We start from the raw sequence: 15,054 nt of genomic DNA on the forward strand, positions 1-15,054 counted from the left end.
TATTCTCAAAAGATATATATATATATATATATATATATCTTTTGAGAATATATTTTAGCTATATTTTTATATGCCATTGATAAAATATTAAAGACACAGTTGTACGTAAAGCTGTATAATTATCAAATAGGAAAATGTTTTTTAAAAATTATTTCTTAAAATATATTTTAATATTCATGATATGTTTATATTAGATTTATTTGTAATATATATGTTGTGTGTGTGTGGATTTTTTGAATATTTTTTTCTTTACGATTTATTTGTTTCTCTCTCAATCATAAAATGACAAAATTTCCTCTGTACATTTTTTCAAAATATTTAATGCAGAATTAATATCGCTTTTATTCAAATTAGCAGATATACTAATTCTAAGACTAGGTCTAGGTAAAACTTTTTCCACTTCCAAATAAGCAGGAAGTATAACTGCCAAATTATTTTCTACACATTTATTAGATATTGCCAATAGTAATTGCTCTTCAATGGCACGATCTTTCTTTTTTTTTAAATATATGTGCTTCAAAGGTGATTCTGCAAAACTTGAGCACTCTAACATTGATATTTCTTTAAGACCACTATCTATTGCTAAGGCATTATCTTTCAATAATTGAAATATTTGTAAATTATTTTCCATGATATCTAAAGAAGTGATAGCAGCAGATGCCAAAAGAGGTGGCTGAGATGCTGAGAAACAATAACCAAGTCCAGATAAGCGTTGATGATCAATAACAAACGATGTTCCCACACAAAAACCTCCAATAGTTCCTACAGCTCCTTCTAAAGATCCTAAAAGATATAAATATAATATGTTGTACATATATATACATATATTTATATATATATATATACATACGAAGGCAATGCCGAGAGATACGACGAGGGTGGATTTCCTGCGGGCATGCGTACAGCTCGCGAAATGATGGTGGTAGGGTGGAAATCGCGGAGGTTCGAGGGTACGAACAAGGGTGACACCCTGCAGTCTGACGCGGGACTTCGACCCTCGTGCTTCGCCGGGGAATGAAGTAACCAGTCACGATTCTTGGACTAGCGACTCGAAGAAATTTATAACATATATACATATGTTAATATATTTAATTATTTGCAATTTTATAACGTACAATTTTTCTTACCCATTATCATATCTATCTGATTTCTAGGAATATTAAAATATTCAGTAACACCTTTTCCATGTAAACCAATGGTACCAAATGATATCGATTCGTCAATAAAAACTCTCAATTTATATTTTTTGCAAAGATCTAATAATTCTGGCAAGGGACATATGTTTCCTGTATTCATATAGATGCCTTCTATGATCAGGAAACGTTTAGCTTTTGCAGCTTTTTTAGGATATTGTTTATTTGCTTCCATTTGTTTCATTAAAAGATTATGTAAATCTTGAACATTATTGTGCTTAAAATATTGGATATTTCCACGAGATGCATCTAATCCTTTTTGGATTGCAAAATTTACTTGATCATCTACGAATATCAAGTCATTACGTTTACAGTAAGCTGGAATCGCAGATGCTATAGTAGCAAATCCATAGGAATAAATAATAGCTTCCTCTACGTTCATAAAATTAGCCAAGCGTTCCTCTAATTCAAGATGTACATCGACAGTTCCATAAAAACCTCGTGGTCCACAAGAGCCAACGCCATATTTCTTTATAGCTGTTACTGCACTCTCTAGTATTTCTGCACTGTCACTTAAACCCAAATAATTATGTGTACCCAAATTGAGACAATCTTTACCGTTGACTGTTATTCGTTTTCCAACTTTAGAAGTGATATATTTAGGATTTAGCGAGGGATGTTCTTTCAGTGGTTTTGGTACTAGAGATTCTGGTTGATATTCTGCTAATTTACGTTCCACTAATTCTTTTGATGGTATTGAGTTATGACTGTTACTTCGCCTTTTAGAAATAAACCAAGCTAGCCAAATCACTAAAATCACTTCCAAAAAGGTGTGATAATGCGGTAAGGTACTCCGCAAAATCTCCACCGATTCAACAAATAGAAACTTTGTGCTCATTATTCTTACTTATCCAAGCAATATGTTACCTTTGTGCTTACGATAAAATTTAAATCCAAATGATATGAGCACATATAATATTGATAACAATAATTCTGATAAATATTAGATAATATCATAGCATGAAGGAAGAGTAAGTAGAATTATCTACCTAGATTGGAAATGGTCACGAAAAATGTTCCGTGTGTGGCCAGCATGATGTAAGAATATAAGGTATACCATGATGTAAGAATACATGGGGTCTGTTCTTTATAGCTGAACTGGCTGCACTAGTTCAGAGTTTATCTTTTTCTCTCCCCATTGGAAGGAGAAAGATAAGCTCTGAACTAGTGCAGCCAGTTCAGCTATAAGGCTAATATTACATGCGTCGTACGACAAGCTTATTGGACGTTCCGATTTGCTGATAGTGCGCATGCGTCCGTTTCTACGACGTAATTTTGTCGTACATATGTAATATAGCTTCATCGACATATGTCTATAGCTTTTGTGTCGTACGTACGTGATTTAAAAAACATTGAAGTATGGCTGATATAAATTAGTTTAATTTGCTGTGTACAATAGCACAAGTGATACAGCGGAGGAGATTATGCATTGCAGCAATATTATTAATTCACAAGAAAAGAAAAAATAAGAAAAGATGTTGGGTATCAGATTTTCTTTGTGAGCGAAAGACTTATGGGGCTTATTATACAACAATACCAACGTTATTACAAAATCCTAATTTATTTATAAACTATTGTCGGATGAGTGCAACACTATTTGAAGAGTTATGTATTTTAATTGCACCAAAAATCAGAAAGCAAACACTTTGCCGAGATCCAATACCACCTGATCAACGTCTGCTGCTTACATTAAGGTACAAAATTTATATCAATAACTTATTAATATGTAAATTAATATTGTCAGCAAATAAAGATAATTACATGTTGATTATTTACTTTCTTTCAATGTTGATTGTACAATTTCTTATTTAGATATTTAGCATCTGGTGATTCAATGATGTCATTAAAATATCAATATTATATCGATCAATATACAATAACAAATATAATTGCTGAAACGTGTAATGCATTATGGACAACTTTAGTATCCATTGTTCTTACCCACTCGGCATGTAATATTTCTGATACATTGCTGCAATATTCCATTTGAAATATTACACTTTTCAACAATATTACAGAAATATTTCACGACCGTTTCTGCAACATTTCTGCAATGTTTCAATGTCCGCAATCATTTCAAATACAACCTTGCTAAAAGATTTCAGCAATATTTCGGTAATATTACTGAAATATTTCTGAAACATATCCCAAGTAGCAAACTGACGTAATAATGACGGTAAATTTTGGTCACAGAATAACCACTTAGACATCCTAACTTATGATAGGTCTCATGAGACCCGAAAATGATGTCGATATGTCACATCCACGAGAATTAATGAAATATATTTCTGTACCATTTCCGAACATTACAGTATTTCAGCAATATTACATGCCGAGTGGGTAAAGTACCTACATGTGATGAATGGAAAAAAATTGCAAAAAATTTTGAGATGAAATGTATAATTTCCCACATTGTTTAGGTGCTGTGGATGGAAAGCATGTAGTCATACAAGTAATATTATATTTTGTTAAGTTTAATATTATTTCTTTTTAATTATTTATTTTCAGAACATTTTCATATCTAAAAACATAATTTTAGGCTCCACCAAACTCTGGGTCCACATATTATAATTATAAAAGTTCGCATAGCATAGTGCTAATGGCTGTTTGTGATAGCAATTATAAATTTCTGTTAGTTGATATTAGAGCGGCAGGACGTCAAAGTGATGGAGGCATATGGTCGAGATCTACTATGGGTGAAGCGTTCGCAGCAGGTGAAATGGATATACCACCTCCAGATCATGTCTTTGAGGGACCTATTTTGCCATTAGTAGCTGATGAAGCTTTTCAATTAACAAATTACACGATGCGGCCGTTTCCTGGAAAAGGAGGTTTAACAAAGGAAAAACGTATATTTAATTATCGACTCAGTAGAGCGCGCCGTATGGTGGAATGCGCGTTCGGAATTCTTTCTTCTCAATAGAGAATATATAAGCGACCTATTAACACATCGATACAAACGGCAGAAAATATAGTAAAAGCAACAATAGTTTTACACAATTTTCTTCGTCAAAATACCGAGGATATTAACTGTTTTTCCGAAACTACTAATGTTATGGATATTGCAACTTTATCTGAAATTGAAGCTGCGGCATTTAAAGATTTAGGCAATGTTGGCAGCAATACTCATACGCGGGAAGCATACCACATACGAAGCATTTTTGTTGATTATTTTAGTAATGAAGGTGCTATTCCATGGCAAGAAATGTGCGTATAAAGTTAATATATTTTTCAATGTGTGTCATTTATAAGAATACACTATGAAGTACATACTTAATTTTTAGATTAGATTTAATCATTATACCATAAAATGTTATTAGAAATAAAATATAACAAATATTGCTTAACTATTCGAAAAAAAATGTATAAAGGTTTTACGAAATATTATTTTGTCATTACTACACACACACACACACACACACACACACATTGTAATAAAGTACATACACATATTGAAATAAAATATATTTTTATTGAGACATGACATTTCCTTTTTTCTGTTAATTGTAGTTCTTAAAATAACAAACGTTGCAATATAGTTTTGGAGTTTATCTTAGAGTAATTTTGCATATTATCAATTACGTAATTACTCAGTAAAAGGAACGCAACATAAACTTCATACTTTCTTACGTAATTGGTTTCCTTTTTCAGAAGTTAATTGCAATAATTTTAACGCAAATAAAAATCCTTCATTATCTGGAAATTCACGTAATAGATTTCCTATTACAATTATTATGTTAGTTATATTGTCTTGTGATTGCGCAGATTCAGGTGCACGTACTGTTTTTTCTGCTTGTAGTGATGATGTATCTATTTTTATTGGTTCCCTCATGATGCTTGATAACGTTTCTAACATGTCGCTATTATTCGATCGCTTTCGTCGCTTTTGCATGTGAGCAGCATCTTCTTCGAGTTCTGATATTTCACTTGTTGACGCACAGTCGCTGCTTTTACTTGGAATGTTAGTAGCAGTACTGAAATATAAAGCAAAATTTATATATAAAAATATAATAAAAAAATACTTCATTACATATATTATTAATTTATTACATATCGCTCCGTCTTTTAAAAGAAAGAAATTAATAAAACTCGACGCTTAATGCTGCCATGTAAAGGCACCTTTAAGCGTCGAGCGTCTGCGCAGAAAAATGCGCAGAATTTAAAAGAGATAGATTCTAGGCTGAAATTAGATTCTGCGCAATTTTCTACGCAGACGCTCGACGCTTAACGCTGCCATGTAATGGCACCTTTAGGTTTAGAATCAGTACTTAACGTAACGTAATGCATTACGGAAAAGCTTGTGCGGTGGCCCTAAAGGGCATTCTACAATGTCAGTAACAAGGTTGTAGGAGTAGGAGAGTATACTTTTAAGAGCAAATGGGAATTGCCCATTTTGTTACTCCCCGTCTAAACATCACTAAAAACAGTATACTCTCCTACTCCTACAGCCTTGTTACTACTGCTTAAGTTTTTTTATGTGCCACGGCCCTAATGCCCGTATCAGACTACGCATTGAAAATTAAAGATTGAAGATTACAGCCTTGTTACTGCCATTGTAGACGGCCCTTAAGACTTAAGAATTTCAACCATACGGAATTTTCAAGCGTAGCTTACGTTTCAATATGGCTGCCTTACTGTTCGGCCGTGATTGGTCAATTTGCTTACGTCTTAAGTCTTAAGGCCCGTCTACATAGGACGCAACACGCCAGGACGCAAGCAAATCGACCAATCATAGTCGATTATTCCGAGAATATTCGACTATGGCCGGTATTCATGCTTGCGTCCTGGCGTGTTGCGTCCTATGTAGACGGGCCTTTAGCACGCAGTGTGCTGCGACAGCATCTAGTTCCATCAATGACATCATAAATGGTAGCCATATTGCTACTGCGGTTACTGCAGCTCTCAAGGTGAAGCAGTTAGGGCCGTGGCACATAGAAAAACTTAAGCAGTAAGACTTAATCTAAAGCCCGTATCAGACTACGCATTGAAGATTGAAGATTAAAGATTGGAATTTGACTAATCAGAACAAAAGGGACTAAAATTTCTTTATTCTGATTGGTCAAATTTCAATCTTGAATGTTGAATCTCAATCTTCAATGCGTAGTCTGATATGGGCTTAACCGGACTTGGTGAAATTGGCCCTAATAGATTTCCAGTACTGGCAGGCAGTGAATTTTGGAATACAGCCTATAATAGGTTTGTTCACGTTGCTTGAACTTTTTGCATTCAGCATCTTCGCTTTCACTCTCTTCAACATTCGAATATATATTTATCTCGTTTTAAGTGCAAAAATTTTTGGGAATTTCAAGCAACGCGAACAAACCTAATATCGGGTGCACCCGGATGGGGAATCGGAATACAACCCTGAAGGTAAAATATGCTATAACAAATAAAAATTGAAAATAACAAATAAAAATGATAAAAAAGAAAAAAAATATTTTTTTCAAAATCAAAATATAATTTTTTTTTTTACAGATGATATCAAATCAAACACTTATGAAAATAGCAAGTTTGGGAGGATTCATAACAGCAAGTACAGGTTATGCCTTTCATTATCGCATACAACATGATATTAAAGAAAATGAGTCTTATAAAGACGCGATAAATATCTTCCGTGCACATAAGAAAGCTGTAACATATCTTGGAGAACCTATAACATTGGGTCGCATCACTTATGGTGATGGGCAGCAAATCCTTGGACAAAAAATGAAGTACAAATGGTTTAAAGTTTCACTTACAGGTAGCAATACTAAGGCAAAGTTATATTATGAGGTAATATTAGAACATAAAATTGAAAATAAATATGATATACCTAAAATTGAAATTACGTTTGATAATATACCTGGAAAGACATTTGTAATAAAAGATTGTGAGATAAATAAGTAATAACAAAAAATTATATTAAAAATATAGAATATGTAAAATATGTAAAGTATGTAAAAATATAATTGCAAGAAAATTTAAGTTATTTAATTAATTACAAATTAGATAAAAATTAGTTAAATAATTTTGAGAGAGCAGTTGAATAAAGATATAAAGTCACATAAGAATAATTAAAATAGAAGCAAAATATATATTATTGAGATGTCTGTAAAGGTAATGGTATATCAGTAACACCCTTAGGTACTCTCAAACCACGCCTAGTATATCCCAAAGCTGCTTGAATAATATGTATGGCTGCTTCTATAGTAATCTTCACATCTTGGACACTGCCGATTTGTGGATTAACTTCTACTAAATCTATAGCGCTCAGTCGATGTGTTCTGTATATTTCTTCCATAAGATTAATTGCTTCTCTAAGAGACAATCCTCCACGGACTGCAATTCGAAAACATTCATAGACAGAAGAATTAGAATAAGAATTTATTAATAGAAATGATACATCAATACAATCAACTACCTGGAGTTCCAGTACTGGGTGCTTCGAGAGGATCTAATGCATCTATATCAAAACTAACATGTAAAGATCTCGAATTATAAGGATCTATCTTGTTTAGTGCCATATGTATTACATCATGAATACCTAAAAACATTAATCTTAGTGCGTTTCGTATTTTATGCATGATTGATGCATTATTATTTTAAATGCAAACCGTAACGTTCTATATCTTCCATGCCAAAAGCAGTAATACCAAATTTTTCAATTACTAATCTTTCATAACGATCCACAGATCTCAAACCAATATAAGCTACATTTCTGATAGACAACCTATAAAAAACCGATATATACTAAATTTATTTTCCTTGGTTCGTTTGTCGATATAATTTAAATAATAGATAGATTAGATTAGTCTAAATGTTTGAACACACATTACTCTTACATTGGCATTTGCCAATCCATGCCTGGTAAATATGGCCAATAGTCAGCTAATTCCGAAGTTAACAATGCTACAGGCATTCCATGTACATTACCGCTCTCGCTGGTCTTATTAGTATTTAAATCTGCATGGGCATCGACCCATATCACCGCTACATCCTGTTTTTCCTGAAAAGTACATAAGCATTCGGAGTAAATAATTATTGATTTTTTTTTCTATTTACAAATACGTTTGCTATTAAATACCTTTACATGTCCATCAATAGTACCAATACTCAAGCTGTGATCACCACCGATTGTCAGTGCTTGCCTACCATTTCGTAATACTTGTCGAACTTGTTCGGATAAACGACTTGCACAACTTGCTACGTAACCCAAATGTGACATATTATTTACATCACTTATATTATTTGCATCATAGAGTACATCACCATAATCTTGCACATCTAACTCTTAAGGAATGAATATAGATTATGTTAATTGTACATATACATGTGTGTGTACAAAAGATAAATAATATGTTATACAATATACATTTATATACCTAATGTTTTTAATTCGTATATTAAATTTGCTGCTCTAATTGCATTTGGTCCATGAGCTACTCCTTCTTTTTTCTATTAAATTCATTGTTTTTATGACATAATTGATGTTCTTTACTGCTTTTATTAATATTTTCATTTAAGGGATAATATATATAGGCAATATAGTAAATCAGGACTGAAAATATTTTTTATTATTTCTATATTATTTACCTGCCCTTTATCAAATGGTACTCCTATTATACCAACTTTTTCACCATAATAACGAACACTTAATTTATTATAGATTGTGCGTGTTTTAATTAATATATTCATCTCTAATTTCGTCCTTTCCTTGCTGCAGAGTTGTTTACAAGTGTACATAAAAAAATTATCTACTCTTTGACCCCTACAGATTCGATCTGGTATATCATTAAAATATGTGTATCAACAACAGACGGAATAGATAGTCCGTCCGTAGCAAGATCGTTAGTCGTATATGTATAGACAAAACAAATGTGATAAGTATATATGTATAGATAATTTTTATACATATGTTGCTCTCTCTTTTCCATCATGTCCACATATAAACCAATATTATAAGATAAATTATATATATATTTACAATATATAATTATAAATTGATTTAAATGTGTAATAAAAATGTGTGAGATAAATCAGGGAATTATATAATTAATTAAAATCATAATTATTTTTATTAACCTTGATTTTAAGTACACAATATATTAAATATTACATATAATAAATCATAAATATTTTATTTTGTTAATATGCATTTATTAACTCTTTACATCAGGCTCTACTGATTGAAATAAGTAACGACGAATAAAATATATGATGGAGTGTATATTTCCATTAAATATCTTTTAATATAAAAATTATTTCGGACCAAGCATCTGTTCAGGTCTGACCCATTGATCAAACTGTTCCGCCGTTATTCCATGTTTCAATGCAGATTCTTTTAATGTGAGTTTTTCTTTGTGCGCATGCTTAGCAATTGCAGCAGCCTACAAAAAAAAGTTATAAAAATTTCTTACGAATATTAATAATTTTGATACATAGAAACTTAAAACATCTCCTTCCATCATTTTATTTTAAAAGAAATATAAATATATGGATACCTTATCATAACCAATATATGGATTCAATGCTGTGACAAGCATCAAACTTTCATTCACATTCTTCTGTATTTTCTCAATATTGGGAATAATGCCCACAACACAATTCTTTGCAAACGATGAGCTGGCATCACCTAACAACCTTGCAGATCTCAGAGCGTTGGCAACCATGATCGGTTTAAAAACATTAAGTTCAAAATGGCCATTACTGCCACTGATACTTATTGCCACATGATTACCCATTACTTGACTGCATACCATAGTCATTGATTCACATTGTGTAGGGTTTACTTTTCCAGGCATAATAGAACTTCCAGGTTCGTTTTCTGGAAGAGATAATTCCCCTAAACCGCATCTAGGCCCACTTCCAAGAAATCTAATATCATTTGCAATCTATGCGTGTGTGTGTGTGTGTGTGTGTGTGTGTGTGTGTGTATACATACATATAATTAGTAATATATTGATAGAAAATGTAGACCGAATGAAAAATAAATGTGTTATTTTTACAAAATGACAAATAAAGGTGTGGATATTATTTGTATATACACATATAAGCCATCAAATAATTTGAAACAGCTTGTTTTTATGATTAATTAATTTTCTCCTTTTATAAAATAGGATTATCACATATTTTTATCAAGAATTTTTAATCGAAATAACGAATCAAATAATTATATTATATATGAGAAACATTAGGAATATTAGTTATTTATATATAGAAAACTAAGATGTTATGTAAAACTGACAATGATTCATGACATATAGACAAATGTTACAAAATTTAGAAAAGTAATTCTCCTTTAATTTTTCCTAATAGCAAAAAAATGAGTTGCAGATCGTTGTGTCTCCCTTTTTCTTATAAATAATATCCCACAATATATATAAGATTAAAACTTTTCACATCAAATTATATTTATACCTTACTGTTCATTGTAACTGCCGATGTGGATATATGGAATTTTAGTGATGAACAACTTTTAGTGGTGATCAACTTTTTCAATTGACGCAAGCTGTGATTAGACAGATGGTACTTTAGTATGTTGAATGTCATTTTTTTCAACAATTCTAACAATCTGTTTTATAGATAATATCAAGAACCTTAAAATAGAAGAAAACTTAAGAGCGGCTACACGCCGGCGTTTTTGGTCAGTGAGCTTATTTATACCATCATAGATCTAGTTTCCACCGAAGTCGTCAATCCGATTCTGTTTCGGTGCGCATCGAATTTAACGTACTGTTTCCACTGGAAGTAGAATAGAAGCGAGAAAGATTGATATTTCAGTAGAGCCAACTTAACCACATGTGGCACATGTACGCGGTTCGCGCTTGTGTGTGTTACCCCTTCCATTGCTGAGCCGTGAGCCGCGGGACCCGTTTCTGGCATCACTGCTTGTGAGTAACTCTGCTCAAAAGTGCGCATGCACGGCCATGAGTGTGTACACAAAAGTATGTATACTACAGACACGATGCTTGTATGTGTAGTTACTCCCAAGAGAGAGGCAACTACATTTTCTTTCTCACTTCTTTCCGACACTTTTCAGCCTGCTATTCCCCTTCCATTTATATATGTTCTAAGACTGAAATATCCATAGACATAGTATATCTAGACCGAGCGTTTGCCTTTATTTAAGGAGTGGGGGTAAAGATGCACGTAGAAAAGGACATACTCTGTTTCGTGCCCCTTGCGTTCTCTCTCGCTTGCACGTAGCATAGCATACTCTTTCGCTTTGCTACATGCGAGTGAGAGAGAACGCAAGGGGCACGGAACAGAGTTATGTTCTTTTCTATGTGCACCTCGGCTCCCACTCCTCAACACTCGGTCTAGATATACTATGTCTATGGAAATATCAATAAGTGGAAACCATAGACATGGTATATCTAGACTAGAGTCCTATATAATCAGAGAAACGACATCGTTACCCCCTCCATGCTTCCCATGATCGCCATGTTGGTCCCGCAGCTGCCCATTTGTAATCTAAAATCTAAAATGTCTTATACCCGCCCACTCGGCATGTAATATTTCTGATACATTGCTGCAATATTCCATTTGAAATATTACACCTTTCAACAATATTACAGAAATATTTCACAACCGTTTCTGCAATGTTTCAATGTCCGCAATCATTTCAAATACAACCTTGCTAAAAGATTTCAGCAATATTTCGGTAATATTACTGAAATATTTCTGAAACATATCCCAAGTAGCGAACTGACGTCATAATGACGGTAAATGTTGGTCACAAAATGATCACTTAGATATCCTAAGTTAGGTCTCATGAGCAAATAAACTATAACCTTAATACTAGTTACAAAAGGACATTCTGAAAGATTTCAGAAATATTTCAAATGCAATATTTTAAAAAACATGATACAGGTACATTTCCAAAATATTTCGGATGCAAAGTTACAATTGAAATATTAGTGAAATATTTCTGTACCATTTCCGAACATTACAGTATTTCAGCAATATTACATGCCGAGTGGGCGTATCAGACTACACATTGAAAATTGAAGATTGAAGATTAAAGGTTGGAATTTGACTAATCAGAACAAAAGGGACTAAAATTTCTTTGTCCTGATTGGTCAAATTTCAATCTTGAATCTTGAATCTCAATCTTCAATGCGTAGTCTGATACGGACTTTAGGGCCAATTTCACCAAGCTCGGTTAGATTAACCGACGGTTAAAATTAGCAGGATGGCCAACAAAAATTAGAGGTGAAGGAAAACCAAGTTTTCATATAATTTCAGTTGGAACCCTGCTAATTTTAACCGTCGGTTAATCTAACCAGACTTGGTGAAATTGGCCCTTAAAAATGTCTCAGAGATATTTAAAATGTTTTTTTTAAGAAAATAACATTACTTGGCGTCGGGACGCTACCGCGTCGCTTGACAAATATACTTTTTTCTCACTTACGGTACGCCGGTTGCGGTTAGTTTGCACGTAGGATTCACTACGGGACCAACATAGGGCGCGTTCCACTTAACGACCGCAACGCTCGCGAGCATCATCTGTCTTTGTTTAACTTTCGGTGAACAACAAAGATGAAATGATACCGTGAGCGTTGCGGTCATTAAGTGGAACGGGCCCATGGCGGTCAGCCAATCAGCAAGCGGAACGCCATTGTCGCTTCTCTGATTATATGGGCCGGTATTCATAGTCAGTTCTTATTTCAAGACTGTTTTAAGTAAGGTCTTAAGATGTTAATACGGCTCTGTGATTGGTTTAGGACATCTTAAGTTTGTGCTTAAGACGGTCTTAAATATAAGAACTGACTATGGCCGGTATTCATAGTCAGTTCTTATTTCAAGACCGTCTTAAGTAATGTCTTAAGATGCTAATACGGCTCTGTGATTGGTTTAGGACATCTTAAGTTTGTGCTTAAGACGGACTTAAATATAAGAACTGACTATGAATACCGGCCATAGGACTCTAATCTAGACCGAGTGTTGAGAAGTGGGGGCCAAGGTGCACATAGAAAAGGACATACTCTGTTCCGTGCCCCTTGCGTTTTCTCTCGCTCGTATGTAGCATAGCGAAAGAGTACGCTATGCTAAGTATCTTTACCCTCACTCCTTAAATAAAAGCAAACGCTTGATCTAGATATACTATGTCTATGGTGGAAACAGTACGTTAAATTTGACCCGCAGACATCTTATTGGCTACGCTGAGGGCATCAACTTACAGAGTCGCGACACCACCATCGGCCTACCACAGGGCTCCATCCTTAGTCCCATACTGTTCAATCTATATATTGCCTTGTCACACAAGGTTATACCTGATACTGTGAATATTTTGTATTATACTGACGACATTGCTATATATTGCTCCGATAGTCTACTGGAGCCTCTCAGGGATCATATGAACGACGCATTGGAAAGCTTATATCAATTTTTTGTAAACCTGGGGCTTGTTATTTCCCCCTCCAAGTCAAGCTACGTCATCTTCTCAACACTTAAGCCACGCAATCTCCGTATACTAATGAAAAAACATAATTTCCAGCTTAAAGTAGGCAGCGGCAACATACAGTTTGCGCCGGCGACGCGTTTCTTGGGCGTCATGTTAGACTCTGAACTCAACTGGAAGGCACATGTTAACCACGTAAGGAATCGAATCATGCCAAGACTAAATATCCTCAAAGCTATAACGGGTATTAGATGGGGCGCCCATCCCACCAACTTATTTAACGTTTATAAAGGCTTTATCAGACCTTTACTAGATTGGGGATGCCAGTCCTTTAATCCACTGGAGGAAACCCTCTACTTGAAAATTAGTCGCCTGCAATATGCGGCATTAAGAGCAGTATCAGGTCTCATGACCACCACTCCCACCAATGTCCTTCTTGATATTAACGGGGAGTTCCCGCTGGACGCACGTTGGCAGAGCCTCACTCTGAGATTCCTGGCGAAAGTCATGGCTAGGCGTTCTCACCCATTGAGACGGTTGATAAAGGATCTCTGCGACCTACCGGTTGCCGAGAGGGATAACATCTGCCTTCTGGCTGATACCTTTTTCGTTCATGCTGAGCTCTTTGGGCAGATACTTTTCATCTGCCAGGTTACCTCGACTTCCCGTATGAATGCAGACATCTCGATCCCGCGATTAACACGGATTTAGGGCATCGGATTGCGGCGGACATTGACCCCGCCTCCTCCTTTGAACTCCTCACATCCTCCTTAAAATATGATGCCTCATTTTACACCGACGGATCTCGGTCAGAGTCGGATAACAGAGCTGGATTTGCTGTGTTCTCACCGGAGCTCGACTTGGAACATAAGGAAAGAATAAACAATAATTGCACCATCTTTGAGTATATTAATTATATATTATCCTCGATTTTTTCTACAACATATGATGAATTATTTTATATACAATTTTTGTAGCTGCAATTTTATTTTTAATAGTGATTTGTTATAATAAATTATATTCAATATCTGCACAATTTCAGTTTTTAAAGTTGTTGATCTTTATGTATTATACATTGATTATCTCAAAATGATAAAATGCTACTGTTTGAATACAATACAATTTGAATTCTGTATAATTTGCTTGATTCTTTAATGCTGTAATTGTACATAAGTAGGCTGTACATAAGCAGAGACTCTTCCTTGAATGGTTAAGTTTCAATGTAAAATATTCTATATGGTACATTCAACTGAAATGTGTTGGCTAAGGTTGTTGTTCCGTAAAAGTCTCAGTCTATGTTTCAATTGAACATAGCTAATATTATGATAGGAAACATGTATATTAACAAGAGAATATACAGCAATTCTTGTGCATATTCTTAGATATATGTAATTATAATCTGTATTAATTATATATATAAAAATTAGTTAATTATATTGATTAGATATAATTACAGTCTGTTAATAATAATTTGTTATT

The 15,054-nt window shown here is 34.0% G+C and overlaps 4 protein-coding genes and 1 long non-coding RNA gene across 5 annotated transcripts; 1 reads left to right on the plus strand and 4 right to left on the minus strand.

Moving 5' to 3' along the window:
• Window positions 1-244: 244 nt before the first annotated feature.
• Window positions 245-2,031, minus strand: LOC115245649 (serine palmitoyltransferase 1). Its single transcript, XM_029824057.1, has 2 exons — window positions 1,128-2,031; window positions 245-783 (listed from the first exon to the last, which is right to left on the minus strand). The coding sequence occupies exons 1-2, from the start codon at window positions 2,029-2,031 to the stop codon at window positions 272-274; spliced, it is 1,416 nt and encodes a 471-aa protein (XP_029679917.1). The 3' UTR covers window positions 245-271.
• Window positions 2,032-6,362: 4,331 nt separating this feature from the next.
• LOC115245651 lies at window positions 6,363-7,153 on the plus strand. The gene is made up of 2 exons (XM_029824060.1): window positions 6,363-6,563; window positions 6,669-7,153. The coding sequence occupies exons 1-2, from the start codon at window positions 6,537-6,539 to the stop codon at window positions 7,077-7,079; spliced, it is 438 nt and encodes a 145-aa protein (XP_029679920.1). The 5' UTR covers window positions 6,363-6,536; the 3' UTR covers window positions 7,080-7,153.
• A 93-nt stretch (window positions 7,154-7,246) lies between these two features.
• Window positions 7,247-9,163, minus strand: LOC115245650 (arginase-1). Its single transcript, XM_029824058.1, has 7 exons — window positions 8,766-9,163; window positions 8,555-8,627; window positions 8,257-8,462; window positions 8,015-8,178; window positions 7,787-7,902; window positions 7,594-7,716; window positions 7,247-7,511 (listed from the first exon to the last, which is right to left on the minus strand). The coding sequence occupies exons 1-7, from the start codon at window positions 8,913-8,915 to the stop codon at window positions 7,270-7,272; spliced, it is 1,074 nt and encodes a 357-aa protein (XP_029679918.1). The 5' UTR covers window positions 8,916-9,163; the 3' UTR covers window positions 7,247-7,269.
• A 61-nt stretch (window positions 9,164-9,224) lies between these two features.
• On the minus strand, window positions 9,225-10,063 carry LOC115245648 (fumarate hydratase, mitochondrial-like; the record flags this gene model as incomplete). Its single annotated transcript, XM_029824056.1, has 2 exons — window positions 9,225-9,559; window positions 9,674-10,063. Coding segments are annotated over 2 exons (519 nt in total), but the record flags the coding sequence as incomplete, so codon positions are not given.
• A 288-nt stretch (window positions 10,064-10,351) lies between these two features.
• Window positions 10,352-11,147, minus strand: LOC115245652. The gene is made up of 3 exons (XR_003885577.1): window positions 11,010-11,147; window positions 10,769-10,913; window positions 10,352-10,680 (listed from the first exon to the last, which is right to left on the minus strand). It is a non-coding gene; the product is annotated as an uncharacterized LOC115245652 (long non-coding RNA).
• Window positions 11,148-15,054: the final 3,907 nt, after the last annotated feature.

Source organism: Formica exsecta, unplaced genomic scaffold (assembly GCF_003651465.1).
Source record: "Formica exsecta isolate Colony F162 unplaced genomic scaffold, ASM365146v1 scaffold1249, whole genome shotgun sequence".
Classification (NCBI taxonomy): Eukaryota; Metazoa; Arthropoda; class Insecta; order Hymenoptera; family Formicidae; genus Formica; species Formica exsecta.